Source organism: Thrips palmi, unplaced genomic scaffold (genome assembly GCF_012932325.1).
Source record: "Thrips palmi isolate BJ-2018 unplaced genomic scaffold, TpBJ-2018v1 HiC_scaffold_5, whole genome shotgun sequence".
Lineage (NCBI taxonomy): Eukaryota > Metazoa > Arthropoda > Insecta > Thysanoptera > Thripidae > Thrips > Thrips palmi.
This window is the reverse complement of record NW_023144632.1, coordinates 2,628,412-2,645,493: the sequence shown is the minus strand read 5'-3', so window position 1 is coordinate 2,645,493 and position 17,082 is coordinate 2,628,412. Positions and strand designations below refer to the sequence as shown.

Sequence of the window (17,082 nt, the reverse complement as noted above, 5' to 3'; positions counted from 1 at the left end):
GACCGTGACAAAGCCCGGGTTTGACACAGGGGCCACCCCAGGAGGGGCCAGCCACTCCTGGATCCGCGCCTCAATTCAGTGGAAATGAACTTCGGACAAAACATACGAGTTTGGTACCCACAGTTCACTCTGGTTCCTACTCTGTTATCGTGACCCGCACAATCTAAGGGCGTGCGCGTCCGCTTTCACTATAAATTTGGCGACTGGTCCGTGTGGCCCCAGTCGAGGCCAGTATCCCACAGCAGCAGCCAAGCAATCGCTGTGATTTCACTAACACCTTGTGGTGAGTCATCGGTTCGAAAAACCGACCTCAGCACACTTAAAACGTTACGGATACCGTGCTTGTGGGTTACCGATAGTTTTGTGCTGCCATATTACGGATCGAATTCCGTTTGTAATACGGATGTTTTCGTCCGCAATACAAAGTTTTTGGTGTCCGTTATGTACAGATAGTTTCGTTACACCAAAACCCTTGAATTACGGACCCGTAATATGGCTGCACAAAACTATTCGTAACACGGTGTCCGTATGGACTTTAGTGTGTGCTGAAGGCTAGCCTCACTGAAAGTTTATCCAGTTGTCGGATTTTCGTGAGAGACGTGCCGGATCCGACTGCATCGGGTCATCCACTGGCTGAATTACGTCTGAATTTCTTCCCGTTTACAGGGAAAGATGGTGGCCGGATGGTGACTCGGCTTACTGGACGCTGCCTCCGTACCAGACCTGCCATGAGCTGGCCTGGCCTATGCACAATGAGACTGGCGATGCTGGCGCTGGCAGCAATCGCGATCACAGGGCTCACAGCTAGCTGCAGCCCTGCTTCACAGCACAGTGGACTTTCTGCAAGTCTGGTGACCGTGCCGGAAACGTTAAGAAACCCCGCCACCCTTATCTCAGGTGACAGGTGAGTAATTATAATACAGTTGGATTCCGATTTGGTTCAAAATTTGCATTAGCAGTCTTACAATGAAGAGTGACCGCTTTAAAAGATTACGTGCATTGTTAAAAAAGTTTTGAGTTTTCAAAACAATTTTGATGACAGTTTTCCGAACACGGATATGAATTTTACAAACATCGCACATTTCATAACTTTATGCAAAAATTCAAACCAAGTCGTAAAATTGACAATTGTTTTGGTAATTACAAATCGTGTTCTGAAAATTACGAAACGGAAATGTTGATTTTGAGGACGCGAGCGTAATTTTCGGCATTCGATCGTAAATTTCATAACTGACTGAGAGTCATCAGGTAGCTGGACCCTCCATCTCCCGTGGAACGTGTTAGCACTGTGGTACAGAGCGTGCACCACTCGTCAAAGATCCCGGGTTCGAACCCCGCGGGGACTCTACATCAGATTGTTTTCACATTTTTCAAGTCACTTTTTCATGATAATTGTATTTCGAGACATGGAAAAACAGTCAATGAAAGTTTATAATAAGGCGATATTTGGCGATACCACATTAACTTTGTTCAAACGATGGAAAGTCACATATTGCCTATTGAGAGAAAAAGTCGAAGTCCTGCATCCCTCACTTGGGTGGAGCGATGGGTCTAAAATCGAAAATTCTTCCACAGAAACGGGACCTTTAGGGTACTGAAAGACTGGTGCCAAAACGACGGTCCCTATCGATAGGCTCGTAAGTCTGAGCGGCGAGAACGTAAGCGCGCAAGTCCGTCCGCCCGGGACATACCGTCGTATCTCGCCCGGGTCGCTACGTAGGGTAAACTATACAGTAGGGTGGGCCGTGAAACACGATTTTTCGATATCGCAAACGTAATAGCGCGCCAAAGTTACTTCATGGCAATACAAACTCAACGCGATCTGGGGCAGGTCTGTAACTTAAAGCTTGACCCTCGCGCATCGACGTTGAAAATTCGAAAATTCGACTTTTACGGGTTTTTCTAAAAACATCCATAGGAACTGAACCAGATGTCCAAATGATGTTTGCGAGACGGAAATGGAAACGTCTGATCATGCTTTATCAGTTTAAGACCACCGGGACCCTCTCCGAGCAGTAGGGGACCGATGGGAGAAAATTACAAAATTACATTTTTTTTTCCGTTTTTTACAAAATGCAAAAATTGCCTTCAGGGTTTGATACGGCCATCCTGACGTCACCGTACCCGAACCATACCCCGAATCATCTTCTCTAAGGGCCCCTTTCCCGTTTTAAGCGCACGGGGTACTCCGGGATCCGTTCACACGTTAGGATTTGGACGCCAAAAACACATGTTTTACTAAAAATTCAAATTATCGGTACTCAGGGCACTGTAGGGCACTCGTCCCGTCCGTATGAACTGCAGTGACTCAGAATCGATTACTAGATGGTGTCTTTGCGTCGCAGGAACATATAGACAATCGGACGAAAAGACCTTTAGAACGCTATTTACACTGTAAATCTCGTTAATCTAGAGTAAAAACGTATTTGGCTCGTCTGGAACGACAGAAGGTCGCTGCACGATTATACAGGTTATTCTTATCCATCGCATAGGTTGTAGGTGCCTGTGACGCAAAGACACCATCTAGTAATCGATTTTGAGTCACTACAGTTCATACGGACGAGACGAGTGCCCTAAGTACCGATAATTTGAATTTTTAGTAAAACATGTGTTTTTGGCGTCCAAATCCTAACGTGTGAACGGATCCCGGAGTACCCCGTGCGCTTAAGGGGGGAGACTCGTCTTTAACACCAAAATTTTAACAAATTTCAGGCTTAAATAAAAAATCTTTCCAATAAATTTGAAGGTTAGCGGGGTTTTCCATTAAAAAGGGGGTTCTTTAATGTTGATTTCAAAAAAAAAAGTTTGACTCTAGGCCCTATGACCTAGAATCTGTGATCTTTCTACTAAACCACTAAAATACGCCAAAAATTCACTGCGCGCATGATTTTCAGAGAATGCGGCATCATATCATAAATGTCTTTGTTCCTCTCTCAAGAAGACTCCTGGCACTCTAGATTGAACTAGAATGATTGAAATACCTGGTTCCTAAGTGCCTCAAATTTACATTTTTAAGTGTACAAAGAAAAGCCTTTAAATTTTGACATTTCAATAATTTTTTTCGGACACTTCTACTGGTCCGATTGAAGATATCCTAGTTCAGAGTGACGGCCTTATAGAGACAAAACATAGGAAAAATTATTGAGTCGAAACAATCAACGGTCTGGCTCAAATCGTGCGCGCAAGACCCAAAATATTGCAATTGAGTAAAATGGCTTCAAAGTTCGAACGGTCTAACCTATCCTGTGGAAAAAACAATTACAAAAAGTCATCCTATGGCCAAACGGTTTTGAATTTCGAAACCAGCCAGCCACCAATTTCAAGGGTTTGACACAAAGAATTCGAAAAACTCAAAAACGAAAATCTGATTTTTTGACGTAGAATGACGAGTCTCCCCCCTTAAAACGGGAAAGGGGCCCTTAGAGAAGATGATTCGGGGTATGATTCGGGTACGGTGACGTCAGGATGGCCGTATCAAACCCTGAAGGCAATTTTTGCATTTTGTAAAAAACGGAAAAAATTGTAATTTTGTAATTTTCTCCCATCGGTCCCCTACTGCTCGGAGAGGGTCCCGGTGGTCTTAAACTGATAAAGCATGATCAGACGTTTCCATTTCCGTCTCGCAAACATCATTTGGACATCTGGTTCAGTTCCTATGGATGTTTTTAGAAAAACCCGTAAAAGTCGAATTTTCGAATTTTCAACGTCGATGCGCGAGGGTCAAGCTTTAAGTTACAGACCTGCCCCAGATCGCGTTGAGTTTGTAATGCCATGAAGTAACTTTGGCGCGCTATTACGTTTGCGATATCGAAAAATCGTGTTTCACGGCCCACCCTACTATACAGTTACCGTCAGTTTAAGAGCATCGCTTTCTTTTCAAGGGCCTCTAGGGTAGGTTATGACATTTAGAACCGTGCGACTTGTTCCAGACACCTCAGAAGGATCTAGACAACGAAGTGCCTGACAAAGATTTCACCAAAAACTTTTTGTGACGCTCTTATTTAACCTGAGAAAAAGGTTACCAAAAACGCAGTTATCGGCAGCCAAAATACAGTTATCGGCACCCCTTATGACAGTTATCGGCACCCCTTGTTAAAAAGGCAAAACATGACCGAAAGTGACGAAAATTTCTAACAGTCGTCACAGACACTCTATATCACCTCTCGACATGTCACGAACCCCCTCTCTCTTCTATTATGCCTCTTGCGCCCTTCATTTTAGACTCACGGACACCTAGCACCATGAGCTGCAAAAAAAACCTTTCAAAGCGCCGAGGAGGAATTTCGTAAATCATGTAGGTCACTGGGAAAAAGTGATCCGATTTCATTCAAATTTGGCAGTAGTGTTCCTCCTATGGTCATAGTGCATCTGAATATTAACTCCCGGACGACGCCCGAAACACCAGTGAAGTTTGAGGCCACCCTGACGATAACTGTGTTTGGGGTGATTTCTTGGGCACAGTTATCGGCACCCCCCGATTGAGGACAAGCAAGAGGAATTTCTGAGCACCAAACACAGAATGCCCTCTTCAATAGATGGGGAGAAGGAACCTGGCAAAGAGAATAGTTTTTTCCGGCCCGCATTCACGAATTTAACGAAAGATTGAACCGCTCTGTTCCTAGCATGGAAGGTAAGATCAGGCGGCCGAAGCGGCCTCATTCTGCACTTGACAAGGAACATGGCTCTGTTGGCTGACATGCTCAATCAAACGCGATGCTGTCTCGGTCCTGCATGCTCAAAAATCGTCAAAAATCGTCTCTAGCGACCTGCATTGGCCACATCACTAACGGACGCGTACTTGCAGAGTAGGACCCAATTATCCGCCGAGATGACGATAACTGTACCCCTGCCGATAACTGTATAGTTTACCCTAGCGTGCTATGGTTGCATCATTCCGTTTCTAGATAGCACGCTACGTCGCGACCCGGGCGAGTTACGACGGTATGTCCCGGGCGGACGGACTTGCGCACTTACGTTCTCGCCACTCGGACTTACGAGCCTATCGATAGGGACCGTCGAAAACAGTTTTAACCGGGGCCGCCCCCTTCATGCCCATCAGGGGCCTCAAAAATGGGTCTACACGTCAAAAATGACACTTTTACGAGCATAACATTGGAACCAGGGAAAAATTTGGCATGCCCTATCTCGCTTTTGGTGCGGAATATATGTCCGAATGCTGTGAATTTTTGAGAGAGCTGTCGGAGAAGGTCTTTGGCCCGGGTGAAGGCCATTTTTGTCAAAAGAAAACAGGGTGAAAATCGTCGTTTTCCCTGTATTTTGATGTTATACGCCATCTGTGTAGACTGTTTTGCCGTTTAAGATGTCCCACTCGATCCATCTCTAAAGACCCCTTCTGAAATATCAGTTTGCATCCAATCAACCCCGGAAGTAACCTGCGTGGAATCGGAAATAACCCAGATCGCGCCGGAAGTGGACACGTTTCGGTCAGAATAGGTAAGCACCGTTTTCGACATTTTGGCTTCATGCGCACTTCCGGCGCGATCTGGGCCATTTCCAGTTCCACTCTGGTTACTTCCGGAGTAGATTGGATGCAAATGATATTTCAGAATGGGTCTTTGGAGATGGATCGAGTCTTCGGCAAAACCATCTGCAGAGATGGCGAAAAACATCAAAATACTGGAAAAACGACGATTTTCACGCCGTTTTTGGACAAAAACGCACACTTAATGTTTGTGTACAAATTTGTACGTGGTGATGCATAATTTTAAACTTGTGTGCCGTCTTGCATAAAATTGTGCGTGCATTTGCATGAATTTATGCATTTTCACGCATAATATTTTGCAAATTCCCCGCATGCACAAAATCGTGCAAGTGGCACGTACAAAATTCTACATAAACATTTAGTGTGCGGCCTCCACCCGGGCCAAAGACCTTGTCCGACAGCTCTCCCAAAAATTCACAGCATTCCGGAATACATTCCGCACCAATAGCGAGAAAGGGCATGCCAAATTTTTCCCTGGTTCCAATTTTATGCTCCTAAAAGTGTCACTTTTGACATTTGGACCCATTTTTGAGGCCTCTGATGGGCAAGAAAGGGGCGGCCCCGGCCAAAACTGTTTTGGCACTAGTCTTAGTGTCCTAAAGCTCCCATTTCTGGGAAAGAATTTTCAATGAGGCCTGAGCGGCAAAGCTCCTGCCGCTAGATGGCGCCACCCAGCAAGTCCACTATGAGAAATTGGCCGTACAGCGTACCGGGTGATGGCTGAGGCGTGAACGTTTAGAATGGGGATGGCGCATATAATTGGCTGAGCGATAGCGAAGCCCTTGCCGTGTTTGGGCGCGCTGAAAAGTGACTGGTCGTGAGTCTGTCTGTCTGTCTGTGACTTTGTACTCACCAACGATTCTCAGCAACTACAGTAGCTATAGTTTCAAGATTTCGTATTTAACGTCACCTTAGTACCCCCCAACACGAGTTTGTTTCAAATCGTTGTTTAGTATCGTTTGAAATATTCAAAACATACTTTTGAATCAGGTTATTAGCATGGTTAGGTTGGCAGCACTCAGCACTCACGAATTTCTCATACCTGCGGCCGCGGCTCTCAAATACGGGACAGAAGCAAATAAGCAAATAAAACAAAATAACGAGCAGAAGGGTTTGGAAATGAGATCGGCCATAGTTTTTCCACATTCTAGAATGATTAAAACCCTTTTAGGGTATCAACACAGCGAAATATGGAGAATGGCCGTGAAAATGATTTACGTGTTTCGTTCCCCTCTCCCCCCTCCCCCTTTCGAGGGGAATCTTCTTCAGGTCAGTGCACTTTGACAGCAGTGTAAAAAGAATGTTTTTATTTTGACCTTTTGTATTGTGGGCATCTACTTGTTTCATTTTCTATAGTGTCATCCTCTTTTTTTTAAATTCTCATAGTAGAGGAAATCAGGGAAATGCAAATAACTTGTGTTGAAATTAGCAGGCATACTTAGTTTGGACTCGAGAAATACATTCTATTGCAATGCTGCAAGCTGACAAGAGTGCAAAAGTACTAACATGTGTTTATTAATAGAATCAATGTATGGTTGTGTATATTTAATCCTAATAGAGTTTGAATTGATATTGGGTTCAAAGAGACGACTCAGGTTTTGAGCGGTGAGTGAATTAGTGAATGGATTTAATGAGACGATTCCTTTCACTTCACTGAAGTTAATATAACTGGTACTACTCAGTATTGCATACCTGAGTAAGATAAATTGTGTCGGTTCATTAAGCCTTGGGTAGCCTTGGCATTGGACTCTATATGACGAATCACTGGATTTGACAATAATTGGTCCCCGTTAACTGGTTCAGATCAGCCTACCCTAAACTGACTCTCTTAATATTAACTGTGATAACGAATGCCAATCAATATTGTTTTATTCACTGGTTCACAATGAAAGAATGACAAAATGTTTCATAGATATTACTTATAAAATTGAGAATTCATTAGTTAAGAAAAAAGAGATATCGAATAGTGACCCAATCATACGAGTAATCAATTAAGCGATTCAATGCTGGCAATTGAATGTTACTCGACTGAGGGATTCACATTGGTGTGGCATCAGGGAATTGGTGATGACAGAGGGTGCTTCATGAAGACAGTGTAGGAATGTACAGAAATTGAGTCTAGATAGTTGTTTGTAGATTTCAGTGTACTAGTCACAAAAGCTACATTTATTTCAATGCCAAACCTACACTTTCACCTAGAGCTACGCAATTTGGGGCAAAACTTTCTAATTCGAGAGTCATGCGTTTCCCTGCAGTTTTCAGTGCGCTGACTTCAATATTGACTTCTAAATTGTCCCCAGACCCAAAATTTAACCGGTTTTGGGTCAAATTTTTTAAATTGAATTGCACATTGATTCTTGCAGTTTTTTGAGTGCTGATAGCAAAAATCACTTCCATTTAGACATCAGACTTATATTTTCATCCGAAACGAGGTCATTTTGGACCAAAATTTTCAAGTCGAGTCTTATATTATTTCCTGCAGTTTTTGGTGTGCTGAACTCAAAAATGACTTCCAAAATTTTCCCAGACTCACACTTACCCGAATTTTGACCAATTTTGGACCAAAATTTTTAAATTGAGTTTGACATTGATCCCAGCAGTTTTTGGTGTGCTGATAACGAAAATCACTCTCATTTCGACTCCAGACTTATATTTTCATCCCAAATTAGGTCATTTTGGACCAAAATTTTCAAGTCGAGTTTTAGATTGTTTCCTGCAGTTTTTGATGTGCTGAACTCAAAAATGACCTTCAAACTTTTCCCAGACTCACATTTAACCGAATTTTAACCCATTTTGGACCAAAATTTTTAAATCGAGTTTGGCATTGATCCCAGCAGTTTTTGGTGTTCTGATAACGAAAATCACTTCCATTTGTACCCCTGGTCTAAAGTTCACTCAATATGAGTCCTGAAGATGCACATTTCGTCTTCTCAAGCAAAGTCCAAAGTGCACAAACCATGTCAATTCGCATCGCTCAGCCACACTACGCGCCCAGACTAAACGGCGCGTACCCCTAGTTTAATATGGGCGAAGAAGAAGAATGGGGAAGGTTAACTTTGGAACAGCTGAAAGTTGAGTTCACAACGTAAACAAACTCGCCGAAAACTAGTACTCCACGCGAGCTATTTGTCATAGCAACCTAGCTCAGTGGCGCCACCTAGCGGATTAGTTCCCACTTTCAGACCTCATTTTAGACCCATCGCTCCACCCTAACGCTCACCTCACTTTCTGGTGCGTCCGAAGCGAGGGAAGCCCAAGAAGTTTAGATCCATGCGTAATAGGTGCATGAAATAATGCTCGTATGTTTGTATCAATATTCTGTCCGTTCGTAGGGTCTGTGAAAGTCGCTTTCCCAAAAAATGAAAGGAAATACGTAGCTTGCATTCGAGGTTTCCTCGAGTATGTATCTTGATTTCCTAAGGTACCTGTTCAGTATTTACATCGACGTGACACCTAATGTACGAACATTGGTGATGAACCATGTTAAAGGACGAGTCTCACTAGTAAAACAAAGGCATAAAAATTACGCCCTTTAGGGCATAGATGCTCTTTTACGCCCTTCCCAAGGGCATAAATCGTTTTATGCCCTTGGGAAGGGCGTGAATGGTATAGGAATTTCATGCAAAATTTTAATGCCCTTCCCAAAGGCATTAACGATTTATGCCCTTTAAGGGTGTAAATCGCTCTACAAATCAAAGAGTGTACATGGTACGCTCTAACTGGAGCATGCCTGCAAGCACGCTCTAACTAGCGCATGCCTGCCAAGCATGCACTTACTAGTGCATACATGCCATGTACACGCTAACTGAAGCATACATTTACTGCATAAGGGATAGGGAGTTTTCTGCATCAGGAAGCGTGTACATGGCATGTATGCACTAGTTAGTGCACTAGTTAGTGCACTTACTAGTGCATACATGCCATGTACACGCTAACTGAAGCATACATTTACTGCATAAGGGATAGGGAGTTTTCTGCATCAGGAAGCGTGTACATGGCATGTATGCACTAGTTAGTGCATGCTTGGCAGGCATGCGCTAGCTAGAGCGTGCTTGCAGGCATGCTCCAGTTAGAGCATACTATGTACACTCTTTGATTTGTAGAGCGTTTACGCCCTTAAAGGGCATAATTTTTATGCCTTTGTTTCACCAGTGCTCCCTTCTTCAATATCAATTGCAATTGAGAATACTATATATTTGGTCTTTGCATCTTCTTTTCTCTGTGAGCGACGGGCTGCCTGAGAGGAACGTGGTGCTGAGTGGTTTCTGGTGTTGCAGGCAAACATCTGCCCGTGATGTGGCGAGGACGCAAGATAACGTAACGCTGCTCCATCAAGAAGGAATGCCACCTGGTGAAGACTTGAAGAAATCAATCTTTTCTCTCATGGAAAAAGGCGATAAGAGGAATGGACTTGCAGCACATCGCGACATTGTAATACTATTGGGGAACACTGGAAGCGGTAAGAGTACTCTGACACAGTTCCTTGCTGGAAACAACACAAAATTAATATCCGAGGAAATTGAGAAAGGACTCGGACTCGAGGAGTTTATCATCGTTGACAGTGATGACCGTATAGGTTCCAGCTCAACTGCTGTATCAAAAACTATTTTCCCTGAGCCAACAGTAGATGAAAACACAAAAACAACCTACTACGATTGCCCTGGATTCAGTGATACCAGAGGAGTCGCTCAGGATATATCCCAGGCCTATTTTATGAAAAGATTGATTGATTCTGCTGATAGAGTTAAGTTAGTTTTCGTTGTGAATCACTCATCAGTGAAGAAGGCCGTTGACAGGCAGGACTTCGTCAGATTAATTAAACACAGTTCGACCCTCATAAGGGATACTGAGAAGTTCAATGCAATTGGGAATTTTATTCAGGAAGTGAAAGGCAATCTAGAAGAAGGACAGTTAGAAAGCTATTTTAAAAACAGCACACTAAAAAGAAACGCTATCAAATTTTTAGAAGGTATTTTATTTAAAAAGAACAAAGTGTATGAAAGGATCGGCATTTTCAAAAGGCCGGATGTGCCCGGAGTAGTAAGTAATATATCTTTATTACAAAATTGCAAAAAAGAGTTAGAGTTCATAATTCACCAAAACCTTGTTTTCCGGAAGAAAAATGATGAAGATTTTGGGTACACGATTTCTGCTGAGTCTGAAAATCATGCCGAGGAATTGATTAAGTATGCCCTATCATTTATAGAAGACTGTGTTCGAAAAATTGGCAAGGAAGTTACAGACTTTTACCGAGCCACCGAAACAAAACTATCAATGGATATTGTTATGTTAAAAGAAAGATTCCAGTCTCTGCTGGACCTATTATCTGCGGTAGATTGGCAGAAAAGCAGATCGACTGCTGAAAATCTAAGTGCCCGCGAGTTTGTGCAGCATATCTCAAATATTACAAAATATATGGGACTTAAAATTTCAAGTGAAACTATGTCACCCATATTAAATTACGGCAGGTATCTTAGCTTCCTACAGAAAGTAAGTGGGAAACGAACTTTTGACCCTCTGCCGTGGGCTCAAGGACTTCAAGGCCTTATTCAGAACTCTCAGGACTCGAAACAATGGTATGACTTTTTGACAAGGCTTTATGATATGCTATCAGGGTACAGTGTGCAAGAGAATCGAAGCACATTTAATATACCAGAAGTAGACATGATTCAGAATATAAACGATACTCGACTGACAAACCTTTTCCAACACGTGGGTATAGACATCCCATTCAAGCTGATGGATTCATCTCGACAAAAAACATTACGTGAGGTTATAAGAGCGACAGTCAATCACAAGGTAACTCTATCACGCGAAGGGAATAGCAAATCCAAATTAGTTTTGAGGGGACGATACGTAAAGCTCAGTGAGATAAGTCAGCAAAATGTCAATTGCAAGGAACTGAACGAAATAATCGTATTCGCTTATGAAAAAGTGTTTATTGACACTGATTTGGACTGCCCTGGCGTTGCATCTCTAACAGTCGTTTCACCATCATGGTATATTACGAATACAACTAAAATTGTCGTAGACGGCAAACAGGGTGCAGCCCTCACAAAGCCTACAGCTGATGCGGGTGTTGCACCAGGCAGCAACGGCAAAAATGGAAAAGATGGAGAGCCAGGGGAACCTGGGGGATTGTTCTTTGGGATCGGAGAAAAGTTTGTCAACTTGCACCTGCTCACTGTGTCTGCTAATGGGGGTAAAGGTGGTCATGGACAAAGAGGTGGCGATGGAAAAAATGGAGTCGACGGCAAGAGTCCCCCAGATACGTTTCGATGCAAAGGCGATCTGCTAGACGTAGACATTGATCTCACAGTTATGGGTGAGTCACATGGCCGTGGTCAGGTGAACCCTAAGTCACATAACCGTGGTGACTTGTTCCCTGGTCACTATTACCAGGTGGCTGGTCCGATGGGCACCAAAGGCGGCAGTGGTGGGGATGGTGGACGAGGCGGAAAGGGGGGAAAACCAGGCAATGTTACGGTCTTGGGGTTAATGCAAAACCCAAACGTCAAAGTCCAAGTAGACGTGGGGGCAGACGGCATTCCTGGTGCAGGTGGTGCTGCGGGCCTAGGAGGCAGCAATAGTAATGTTGTGGCGGAAGTACATTGCCACACTGTGTTTGTGTGCGGCTGCGTCGAATCGTATCGTGGAGAATGGGGCACGATATCGCGTCGTGCACGCTCAGGTACAACGGGCAAAGCTGGAGGAAATGTCCTGGAAGGAAAAAACTCTAAAATATTACCCTTTGATCATTACGATAAAGTGCTTAGGTATGAAAGGTACTACCGGGAATATGTTGCAGAAAACAAGGTATCGCAACTCAGCAGCATGAAGATCTTGGAACTACTCGATGAAAATTCTCAGATTAAGGTGTGGCATACGACACTGGGATTGTTTCATGAGTTTCAAGACTTAGAGGAGCAGTATTACAAACTTGTTGGGAAGATTCCTCTGAAACCAGCATACCAGTTGTTACTGGAGAAAATCAGTGGTTATGCTAAAAATCTGAAAGACATTGAAACTAGAGGTGATGATAAAAGTGTACTACGCTACTTGTTCACAGCTTGTTTGAGTAAAATTTGTAGTATGCGTGATGTATCCGAGGGCAATCTCATTATAGACTTGGAGAAGTTCGTTGCCTCTGCCGTAGAGAACGTCGAAAAAATGGCAAAAGCTTTCAACCACAATGAGATAACCGCATCTAGCAAAAGATTTAGTGAAGATATCCAATCTAAAACAGACGAAGCGGGTATCTTTATGTCTGAAATAACCTCTGACGTGGATAACTTCCTTTATGACATAGATAATAATATTCAAAGATTAATTAATGAAACTGTTGACCTGCAGAATGCTGCAAAGAAGGAAAGAGATCGGCTAATAGAACAAGAGAAGGAATTAAATACGCAGCTTGGATTCCGAAAATTGCTCGGTGTTGTCAATGTTGCAAGCCAGCTTTTAAGCTTTTTGGGGCCGGCCGGTGCTGCAGCAGCCACAGCTGTTGGAGGAGCAGCGATGACTACGGAGGCACTTCTCCTCGATGACAGGAGTAGTACTGGCCAAGATAAATTGCTAGAATTACCCAAAGGTGTTACGCTCTCTGCGTCAAAAATAACTGATGAGATTAAAAACAAGAACCGCGTACTGTCAATGCAATTGCGAGATGTAGCCCTAGAACTTAAGAAGTTTGAGAAAGATGAACCTCACGCTAACTTGACTGAAATATTGCATAAGGTTGATGCAGCACAAAGTAAACTAAAGAAAGAAAACGATAAGATATCAGCTTTAGACTTAAAAGCCATAAAAATGTATGAAACTCAGCAACAAGAGATCAGCACTTTGATAAATGAGAAGAAAATAGAAATCAAAAGAGAAAAAAATCCAGATGCGGTTAATGTTTTGCAAGCAAAATTGGATTCACTATTCGAAGAGAAGAGGGCCGCCAGCCCAAATGATCTGCCTCGTGTGAACAACGCAATTTTAGAGTTGGAGAAGAAGATTAAGCAAGAGATTGAGACTAACCATGACCTGGACATTGAGTCGTTTCACAGAAAGAGAACACTGAGAATGAAAGAGTCATGATCATGACTAAAATTTTGGGTGAGGAGTTCTTTATTACCCAAATTTGGGTGAGGAAATTTTCCTCGCCCAAATTTGAGTGAGGAAAGTTTCCTCACCCAAAGTTGGGTCATAATACTATGGAGCTAGATAGGGAGCTGATACACCCTTCCTCACCCAAAATTGGGCGAGGAACCATTTCTCGCCCAAATTGGGCGAGGAAACGTTCCTCGCCCAAATTTGGGTGAGAAAGTAAACCTCGCCCAAAATTGGGTATTGATCATGACTTTTTCATTCTCAGTGAACCATGCAAAGAGAAAAAGACGAACTAACTAAAGTACAGCAACAGAAGCTCGTTGGTAAGAATTACGAGGAGTACACTGCATCAGAAAAGAAGCGACAAAACCTTCACCGTGAGCTGGAGACGTTAACAGAACAGAGCAAAACTGCGGTGCCGAAAACTTTGACGGATACGACTCGCGAATTACACTATATAAACAAAAGGTTGCTGCATTTGAAAGAGAATACTGATGCTAAATCAGTTTCGGAAAAACAAGAACTGGAAAAAAGACAAAAACTCTTTTTGGAACGGAAGAAGTATTTATACGAGGACAGAAAAGAAAAAGTGACGCAAAGGGTAGAGGAAGGCACACGGCGAATGGAGCATGTTCTAAATATTATAAGGATAAGTGATATCACTGTTAGTACATATAGTAGAATTAGGAATTCGGAAGCAAAGATAAAGCAAGTTGCCGCTGCAATCGAAGGGGCCAAAATCAAATTGCAGTCGTTACTAGAGCACGAACAGAAAATCTATGACATTATGCTACCATTGGCGGACACCATGAAACAATCAATTAATGAAATGGGGACTACGTTGGCAGTTTCATCAAGAGTTGCTCTTGACGTACGGAAGTGGAAAATGCAACTTGCCCTGCGCAACATCAGGGAAGAAATGCAAAAGCTTTTTAAGGGTTTTACCGTTGAGGAACGTTTCAAAAGTGCCTTCCAGAATTTGGAGGAAGGTATAGGTGTTTTAATACAAGTATACAAAGACGTCGAGACTTATCAAGAGCAGAACCTTTTAGCTTTGTACCTTGCAGATATAAGTAAGGAAAGTTCTATCGAAGTACAGGTAAAAGATAAAAAACTGAAAGAAGCCATGGAAAAGCTAAATGTCGCATTGCGTGCTAACCTGGTTATAAAAGAGTTTGAAATGGTTTCTAGTGCTTTTAAGCAGCTTGTTTTTCCATTTGCATTAAATTATTTGGAGGAGTTCAGTTTGCCAACTTACCTTCAGTTAAACTACAGACATGACAATATCAGTGCAATCGCATCCTCTGTTGCGGACAAGTTGACTAAATTTAAAAAGATGATAACCAAGCAAATAACAACCACCGAAGAATATGATCAATACATTCGCTCTGCCGCAGAGTTCAAAAGTGACACTGTACCCTTCGAGCCATTTTTTGTATGGCGAAATAATAGTAATAGCTATGCCATATCAAACTTTTTGGATGGAATGAATGTAACCCTGTTCGCTAACATAAGGGAAGGCGTGCCCAAAAACGCAATCAAATTCAACGAGATTGGCGTTCTTCTAAAAACAGTAAATAGATCAGAACAATTAAAGCTAGATGAAATGCTTACTCCTCACGACGGGCTATCATTTGAAGTGAGCATGACTCACCTGGGGATTTCTGATTATCGATGTGGCACCAAGTTTTACACAGTGACAAATAAACCACACACCTTCAATTATATCTACCACCCAGACGGCACAAAGTCAAATCCCAATGAAATGGTTAAAAAAATTAAAAATGGGTCCCCAATGTTAAGCCCCTACACCCCGTGGAGGATCCAACTGACCGGGACCATTCCCGTCGGCTTGCAGAAATACAAAAACAAGATTGATATAGAATTAATGGGGAGAGGTCAATATACTGACCGTAAGGGTGTCGATGATAAGGTATGCAACACAGATTTGGATTCGTTTTATGTATCAAAGGATGATACGTCGTCCCGGGATGACTTTGGACTCATGCAGGAAAGCGAATTTCCTTACATTTAAGCGACGCAGTAGAAAGTCCACACAATACAGGGTGGGTTTTCTCGAAGTGTCAATAATTTGAAGGAAGCTTGGGCACCCCTAGGGGATCATTTTTCACCAATGTACTAGTGGGCGCAAACGTCTTTGTACGGAGATAATTGGTGTTTCAAAATAGGCGATCGCTCTTGCGAGATAGGCACCCGCTGCTACTGAGGGTCGCAGGACCTCACGAGAGGGAGCCGTGGGTCTAGCGGGGATGCTTTGAGTCTCGCGGAGCTGCGGCGGACCTTGCAATTGTCTTTTTGGAGGGGTTGCCGAGGGTCCCAAGAAGCTATCGCGGTGCCCTGCGTAACAGTAGATCTCGCGGCTGTCTTCGCGAGGGTGGCAGGACTCCACGGATAATTCCGCGAAGTCAGTGGCACTCCCGCGAGTACTGCGAGTCCCTTGACATCCTCTCGTGAGACTCCGCCTCCCTAAGAGGCAGCGAGTGCCTACGTCGTAGGCGGAAAGGTAAATTACAAAATAATAATTATCTCCGTTAGACGTTTGCCCCCACTCTAGCCCCCTGGTGAAAAATGATCCGCTAAGGGTGCCTTAGCTTCCCACAAATTACTGACACATTGAGAGAACTCACCCTGTATGTTTAGCCAATCAGCTGAATTTCGTCTCTTACAACTTGGATTAGTAAACATGGGTAGAATGTTAATGCAAAAAACAGGATCTTGTAACTTTTTTTGGAATGTCCTAAAGCTTTTCAATTCTATGAAATCTGTTACTGTGGCTTCTTTGCTTTCATCACTGTATATGTTTAAGGAAGAATGGAAGAAGTTTACACTATCACTGGAGAATACTACGAAGGAAATGGCACAAGCATAGTTGAACTTTGTCGTTCTTAATGTGTATCTTGCAATGAAACTGCAAAGCAAGATTCGTAATATAAAGAACTATCACTTCATTTTATGCTTGCGGCGAATTCACTGTAACATGGCTCAAATATTTCATGATACGACATTTAGAGTGATGGTTGCAGCCTCAATGTAATAGTATGATAAGTTTCCTTACTATGTGTTCACTAATTCGTGTTTTGAGTGTGGCAGGGCAGAGTGTCAGTCTCAAAGATTATATAGAATTGCAAATAAAATGTTTTGAAAGGATATGAATAGCACCCTTTATTATTTACTTACAGGTCTAATGCTGGAATTGCACAGCTTAAGAGCGATTGGTCCTTAAAATGAGAGACAGGGACACGCACACACACAACACAGAGAGGGGGGGGGAATGGGGGGGGGGGGAATGGAATAGAATAGAATAATTTTTATTTAGGTGCTCACCAAAGGGCTGACAAGCCCCACTAACGGCAACGCACCTGCTCCATAAAAGTTTCTTACAATTTGTCAAGTACAAAAATAATAACTAATTTAGGTACACAGTAGTCATAATAGCTATAGACTAGGACATATGAAAGCTG

General features: G+C 42.9%; 1 protein-coding gene across 1 annotated transcript; it reads left to right on the top strand.

Moving 5' to 3' along the window:
* Window positions 1-234: 234 nt before the first annotated feature.
* On the top strand, window positions 235-16,770 carry LOC117650350. The gene is made up of 5 exons (XM_034393716.1): window positions 235-283; window positions 667-904; window positions 9,781-13,562; window positions 13,867-15,660; window positions 16,253-16,770. The coding sequence occupies exons 2-4, from the start codon at window positions 684-686 to the stop codon at window positions 15,633-15,635; spliced, it is 5,772 nt and encodes a 1,923-aa protein (XP_034249607.1). The 5' UTR covers window positions 235-283; window positions 667-683; the 3' UTR covers window positions 15,636-15,660; window positions 16,253-16,770.
* The last annotated feature ends 312 nt before the right edge of the window (window positions 16,771-17,082 follow it).

Coding starts and splice junctions, on each gene's coding strand:
- LOC117650350 (XM_034393716.1), top strand. CDS start 684: ATGGTGACTCGGCTTACTGGACGCTGCCTCCGTACCAGACCTGCCATG. Junction 905..9,780: donor ACCCTTATCTCAGGTGACAG/GTGAGTAATTAT, acceptor CTGGTGTTGCAG/GCAAACATCTGCCCGTGATG. Junction 13,563..13,866: donor TGAGTCGTTTCACAGAAAGA/GAACACTGAGAA, acceptor TTCATTCTCAGT/GAACCATGCAAAGAGAAAAA.